At 38.3% G+C, this 7,665-nt stretch overlaps 1 protein-coding gene across 1 annotated transcript; it reads right to left on the bottom strand.

Annotated features, from left to right (window-relative positions):
• Window positions 1–1,518: 1,518 nt before the first annotated feature.
• ARV1 (ARV1 homolog (S. cerevisiae)) lies at window positions 1,519–5,144 on the bottom strand (the record flags this gene model as incomplete). Its single annotated transcript, XM_010161982.1, has 4 exons — window positions 1,519–1,742; window positions 2,182–2,406; window positions 3,572–3,725; window positions 5,025–5,144. Coding segments are annotated over 4 exons (606 nt in total), but the record flags the coding sequence as incomplete, so codon positions are not given.
• Window positions 5,145–7,665: the final 2,521 nt, after the last annotated feature.

Below are 7,665 nucleotides of genomic sequence, written 5' to 3'. Positions count from 1 at the left end.
TGCCCCTTCTCAACCTGCAGCCTCTGTGTTGCAACGCTGCGTGCTGGGGTGTGGGAAGAAGATGAGCACTACTTAAAGTACCTCTGGCAACATCCTGTCTTTAAAAAAGTTTTTGGGGGTGGAGTATCTCCCAAAAATCTTATGTAAAGCGAAGCATGTTGCAGGTACGGTGTTGCCAAAGCTGCTGCTCAGGCAGTGAGTAGCTGCACTCCTACACTCAATTGTCCGGGCACTGAGTCACACCGGCAGCAAGGCGGATCCCGCACACACCTTCACAACGATGCGCTCGCTGGGGCAGCCGCCGTGTTCCGTGTTCGTAAAAAGAGGCTGCAGTTTGTTTGGTTCTTTATTTTTTTTCCTTCTCTAGCCATACCATCCCACGCTCAGAGAGATGAAAGATGTAACGCAAATGGCTTTTTGGACCGAGGAACAGCATGGGCAGCTGGATCAGCTAAACGTGCGGGGTGTCTTCTGTGGTCACCACCTAGACTTAGGCAACACCTGCATGGAATTAGCTTGAAGCTGCTGCAAGACATCACTTGATGCATTTGGCAAAATGCAGACAGGAGCCTGCACCTGAGGAAGATGAAGAAGGGAGGTAGTACCTGGAGGTAATACAGCCTTCCGGGATGGAAGCAGGAGAGTTCAATATTGGATGGGATGTCACAAAAACTGGTACGCACAAAAGAAGTCAGTTGGTGTCCTAATGGCTGTCTTGCAGAAACAGATTCTTGCTCTTCCTTTGGGGGCCACCCAGCCCCCCCCACTTTGCCTGATGGGGAAAAAATGTGCAGAACTTCTATAAATGTTTCTTCACTAATTTAGGCCTAAACCTTTTTTTTAACAAGTGCTACTCTGTTGCTGAGCAGCCTCATACTTCTGCTTCTGGCTTCCACTAAACCTGCTGCTAGATAAGGGCTGAGTGCGGCGCACGTGGCTTAATATTAAGTGCAGAAGCAGCAGTATCCCAAACAACCGTGTGTGCTGGGGATGAGTCCTTTCACTCCCAGCTTTCAGAACAAAGCAGCAGTATTTGAGATCCCATAAAATATCAAGGCAGTTAAAACTATAGTTCCTACAGATTACCCTGGACCTAAGTATTTTATTATTTTACACTGTTATATAAACACTCAAAAGAATGCAGCTTCGTTTTCCCACTGTCGTTCTACTCTGCAATACATGGCTTTTCTCTAATAACCTGTTTGCACACGTTCGCTTCTCTCGTTGAAAATCTGGTTTTGCGGAAATAACATTTTTGACTTTTACGTTTTACTACTGACTCTCTTCTTTCCTCTTAAGGAAAGAATTAATCTTCCTCTTTCTGCCAGACTGCAGGGACTGGTGGCAGTGCAGAACTTTTTCTTAGTGTATCTTTTTTGCTACAGCCATAGCTGATGGGAAAATAAACAGGCTAAGGAGGAGGTTTTATAGCTCACCACATTAAACAGTCAAACTTCTGAGTTTTTAATTTTAACTCATCCTAAAACTGCCTACACTCACCACTAATGCAAGTTTTTGTTATCTATCACCTTCTTTATCACTATGAAAACAGTGTCTTTGGAGCCTGCTGGTAGAGACCGTCCTTAGACAATGATCATCACGTTGTCGGTATTTCTTCTGATCACAGCTGATGTTTCAAACATCCCATCCCATTTTCTGGTACAAGCAGACCACTCCATTTTCCAAAATTAATCCAAAGATGATGGCAAACCAAGGGAACATTCGGTTCAAGTTCAATGTAACTGCAAAAGAAAACAGAACAAATTCATCACCATTTAAAGAAGATCACAGAAACCATGTGAGAATTCATATTAATTTGTATGTGTAAGAAATCACACAGATCTGTTAAAAGTCTACATTCCAAAGCCACCCATAAAATTACAGTGAAATTTTCATCTTCCAGACACAGAAAGAATTCTGCATTATGTTTCAATATATATAATATAGCATATGCAATGAGATGATGGTAAGGTAAGAGGTGCTTTTTCCTTTTTTAATAAAGTGGTTTTGTTTTATCCTTTTTATTGAAGTCTAAATAACACAGTTCTAAGATAGAGCTGTTTCAGTCACATACCTGATATCAATTTAAAAATACAGCAGCAATAACGACTTCTGTTAACAGCTGCATTCTCTCACACACATTCTATATGCATAGAGTGGAATAAAAAAGCAAAGCCATACCTCTAATTGCCTGAGAGTTTGATATCAAGACAAATGCTTTTATAAACGCAAGGCACAAAGGTGTGTAGTCATGTTCCCAAATAACAGCTGGAATTAGCAAAAGCTTTCCATAGCTGGACAACAGCAGTGCTTTGAGAAGTAAAACGAAGTCAGACTTTGTTTTCAGCATCTTGGGTCTCATCCACCATAAGGTAATAAAAATGCCAAGCAGAAATGAAGTTTGTTCTAAGAGGAAGCAAGAGGAAAGTGAGAATGAAGTGCCAAAATCAAGTCTTTCTTTCGATGAATTTCAGTGAAATGTGTCTGAAATGCAACTGAGCCACTGCTATTTAAAACATGCCAACACAAGCATGTCCCCCATCTCCTGTGTTCATTCATGACATTCAAAATAATTCTATCACCGAATTCTGTCTGTAGAATTGTTAAACTCATAATTTCTGACACCGCACAGGAAGCTTAGCATATGAACTTCCTTACTTTTTCTTTTTAACAAAAGGAGAGGGGTTTTTTCCAACTGTCTGTTAGCCTGTAAAACAAAATAAATACTTGTCATTTTCAAAAAGGTCACCACCAATGAACCCTTTCCAACCAGCACGAGAAAGAACCCTAAGGTGAAAATAATCATGGAGGTATTGACCTTTTTTGACACTGCATCCCTGTGTAACACTGGTGTTAATGCAGATGTCAAAACAACACTCACAACAACTGCAATAGGTGAGTTGCTACTGAAAAATGAGTTCCAACATTTTTACTGACCTGTTATGAAAGCCTACTTAGAGCAACACTAGACAATAAATGACTGAAGTTGAACTCTGAATGTGTAAGAGAAATACTCATTTTAGTCTGTGGGTCTGATTTAAGCTCCATCACCAGAAAAATATGAGAATAAAAGTATTAACCAAAATAAAAGCCTTCCCCTGCCTTCAACATGATGACGCTGCTGTGAATCTTTGTGCATTCATGTAACCACCCCCAGATTCAGCTTTTCCTGATTATTGTTTAATTCTGTAAAGATCATGCTTAATGTTGCATCACCTTAATGAATAATAAACCTTGGAGTCAACGTGAAACACAGAATAAGGCTGAGCTCTACACTGGTCCGCAAAATTACGTAAAACGGATTCAGATTAACATTCCTGAATATTGCCACTTGTCAGTGTTTTGGTATCTAATGCTTATCATATCAGTCTGAACTGTAATCAGGGTCGAAACATGCGTTTGCATTAAATGAAGGCAAGGGAGAGAGTACGTTTATAATCACTTAACCATACTGGGTAAGACAAGACATCCATTCTCTATTAATTTTAGCAGTGCAGTCTTGATGAAAGACTCATGAAGTTATTCAGTGCTTAAAGAGCGAATAGTTCCGTGAATGAATCATTGATCTTACCTAAAGAAGCTATACCAAACATTCTGTAAAAATCCCATTCCTTGGCATATCTGATTAAGTCATCAGGATCAATATTTTGGCTTGAATCCTGTAGTTGCAACCACCTGAGATAAGCCTCACAAAGCAAACAGAATATGCATAGCTTCCCATGAATCTGGTAAATGAAAGAATAAAAGCCTTACTATCATCATAAATTCAAGTACTAGTATTCAATTGGTATTTAAAACACATTTCTACATCTCCATACCAAGCTCTGTAGGTTTATAACTTTTGTTCAGAAACGTAAGCAAATCACTTCTGCTGAGCCACCAGTTTAGCACATCATCCTTTTAACATTAATTAATTTGATAAGCCAATTACAGAAGGTAGGAAACTGCATGAACTGGTCCATACAGAAGAAAACATGTAACTGCAGTTGGTAAACCCTGCTCTACACTTTTCTAATTGGGAAGGACATTTCAGTTAGGAATACAAAACCAAAATTGTGCCATAGCTAGAAGAACTGTACTACCAAAAATTTTACTTTCAGGGCAACTATTCCCCTTCAGCCAACTGGTTTAAATAGCCTGTCTCTTTTTTTTTCCTGGGACAGTCTTCATTAGAAGAAACTTGTAGTGTCGTTATACCAAAAATCATCTCTTACTTCAGATAAGAGTGAAGAACCAAAAATAGATGGGGCAATATAACTAAACAGAACTTTATCCTGTGAAGTGACTGCACAAATGATGTCATGAGGGTCCATAGTTAGCATGTTTCCACATTAAACAGTCTGTAAGCCAGTGTGTATGCGGGGTGAATTCCGATTTTATACAGATGTAAATAAAACCAATGCAATTTCTGTGTGTGGATTCTACTCTTTCCATGAGAGACTAGTTACGCCAACTGCACAAACATGCACAGGCTGTGCCAATTTAAAATTCGACTCGAATAGACAAAATTTCCACAGATTGAATAGTTCTTCGAGAAGCCTCATGGAAAACATCATTACCAGTCTCCAGAAGCACTGAATTCCTTAAAAACCTTTAGTAAGATTTATGCTTGAAAGACAAGGTGAGTGTACCTAAACCAAGTAGGTTTACTTGGCATAGTATTGTTAGTCTGGTCTGTCACACTACTACAGCTCATTTCAAAAAGAACTGTTTCCAATAGGAATTTAAGTTGGAAATGAACTTGAAAATAGACCTTTCTCTTCCTTTGAGCCCAATTAGGACTCCCTTCAACATGTAGGACGACTGCTGTAGTTGTTGGTGGTGTGGTATCACTACTAGGGACACAGTAACTTTCTTAGTAACAGCTGGAGTCTGAGAACAGACCTGACTGAGTTTGATGGAACCTGTTGGAACGGCAGAAGAACAGTTCCTAAAATTTTACAGCTACTACAATCAACTTACCAAACCTAATATATCTTTAACAAAACCAAAAAAAGTCACAGGGTAGGCATGTAGCAACTTACATTTATCTCTGTATTGAAAAGAATGTGCCTGTATGCTTGTGCTTTACATAAAATAGCATTAATCAAGATGATAACAGGATCATACTCAATGTATTTGTCCACAGGTTTCTGGCAGGATTTCTGAAACTCACAAAAAACCAAGAATTATAAGGAAGAAAAAAAAAAAGTGTTTAAAATCCCTCTATGCTTAGCACAACTGCATAAATCCAAAGTAGCTATTTAATTCTTATTAGTCTTTCCTTAATGTAATCTTCATTTTCAATAGCTTTTTAATCCCTCCAGAAAAATTACGTCCCCCTCCCTTGACACTACACTTGACGCAAGGATTACAAAACAAAGATACATTATTGACTTGTATAGGATTCAGATTAACAGAGATGTTAAACTATGCAAGGATGTACTTTGTTACTATTTTGTGTCCTGCAGACACAAAACCACCAAACTGCCTTGCCAACACTGAAGAAATAAACTAGTATCTTTTAAAGGTTAGCTGACCATGGCCCAACTACTGGGTATTTGGGGATTTTTTGGGGGGAATTTTTGGAAAGAAAATGAATTTCTTAAGGAAGTGATAAAAAGAGATGCTTTATCTCCCTATACTACCTTTTTCCAAAGGGGAAAATAAAAACCCTTCCATTTCCATAACTTAGAAACTTGCTTAGTTATCTTAAAAAAATTTAAAAATGAACAAAGGCAGCTTAAAAAAAAAAAAAGAAGAAATCAAAAGCTAGTGCAACCATAGAATCATAGTGTAGCATATCAGATTCTTTGTGATCAAAGCATTCCAGAACAGTTAAGGAAAGTAACACATGTTTTAACATCTCATTTGTAATAAATAAGACAACAGAAGTACTGAAATGTTAACTGACAACATGTTTATCAGCCTTTTACAAAACACCACTCAAAAGATGTACCTCTTCTTTGTTCATCAGATACTCAACGGCGTATCAACTCACAAACACGCCAAATACAGTACAGTGTACAAATATTTGAGGAAACACCTACGGTCGCTGAAGGACAAAGTTCCTGAAGTATATGAACAAGGCGTGTTTAGAGTGCTATCTCCAACATTAAAACATAACCGACTTTTAAGGATTTTGGAATGGGCTTGGTGGAAGGGAAAAAATGTTCTTGAAGCCACAAGAAAATAAAGACACACTTTGAATAACCAGGCTTCACCATGACCTAAAAATAACATGAAAACCACACCAGGAATATGTTTGCAAATCTCTGAATATTAGAAATGCCAGTGAAACAGTGTCATTTTAGTATTTCTTTCTTCAGGGTTTGCAGTTTGGCAAAATTAAGCTACATTTTTTTTTTGCTGGGCTACATGTACAGCAAATTTTCACATCATTTACATGGTTTCAGCATGAGCATAGATCCATTTACACAGGTTCATAGCACAAAATAACACGGACCCATCATCTTGCAAAAATGCCCTTAATCCCAGCTGACCCTTAAACAATAAAATGTAATTAGCTGTGCTGCTTTCAGGAATACGTTCTTTATTAGGGATGCGGCTAAGTGTCATAGTAAGCTGAAAACCAAAACAGCCAAGTTTCAGAAACCTGAAATTAAAAATATTGGTTTATCATTTTTCCTGTATGATATGACTTACAGTAGTAAAGACTGTAGATTGCGTAGATTCTGGAGATTGTGTTATTTACATAAGAAAAATGACCTACTTCATTTTCCAGGATGATCGTTGCACTCTTGATGGATTTTTTACCTCACCACATAACTGCTTTGCATTCAAAGCATTTGCAGTCTCTCTGCCTTACTGCAATAAAAGAGCTTTTCAATTATTTTTTAATTGCAGAAAAGCTAAATGAAGTGTGCACTGCTCAGGCAATTTGGCTTTCTTATTACAAAACACAAGGGAGATCCTGACTGAGCTCTACATATTGCAGTGAATGATTTCTTTCCCTTTGTTAGGGTCTGGAACGATTAACATTTCTGAAACTTTATTTTTAAACACAACACCATATATGTAATCTAAACCCAAATCTTTAAAAAATGGCATGTTTTTCCTCCTTTTTTGAATAAATTGAGTTTGCTAATTTCCTTTTATATTCATTGCATTTTGCAGATTTTATTCCAAGTTAGCTGAATGTGTTTCCCCCCTCCCATCCCCCCTGTATTAATACTATAAGGGCAATATTATTTGAACAGGTTTTTTTGGTACTGTTGTAACTTTTTGGGGGTGGTGAAGCACTGGGACAGGTTGCCCAGAGAAGCTGTGGATGCCCCATCCCTGGAAGTGTTCAAGGTCAGTCTGGACAAGGCTTTGAGCAACCTGGTCTAGTGGAAGGTGTCCCTGCCCATGACAAGGGGGGTTGGAACTAGATGATCTTTAAGGTCCCTTCCAACCCTAACCATTCTGTGATTCTATAATATGAACAAGGCACCACAGAAGAGCAACCAGGACTAAGACAGAAACTGAACCATGATAACCCACAACACAGTGATAGGGATAAGTGAAAAATGGTACCAATTTGGTCTTGTATGAAGAAAGGTGGGCAGATTTCCAATTTGGTAGGAAAATGTGATTGTTCACTCTTTCTTTTACTCTGTTCTTTACTCTTTTTGGCATTGGTGATGAACACAGCAACTGGGACTTTGATTCTACATGGGATGC

This window comes from Eurypyga helias, unplaced genomic scaffold (assembly GCF_000690775.1).
Source record: "Eurypyga helias isolate BGI_N326 unplaced genomic scaffold, ASM69077v1 scaffold15252, whole genome shotgun sequence".
In the NCBI taxonomy this organism is placed as follows: domain Eukaryota; kingdom Metazoa; phylum Chordata; class Aves; order Eurypygiformes; family Eurypygidae; genus Eurypyga; species Eurypyga helias.
This window is presented reverse-complemented; position numbering and strand designations above follow the sequence as displayed.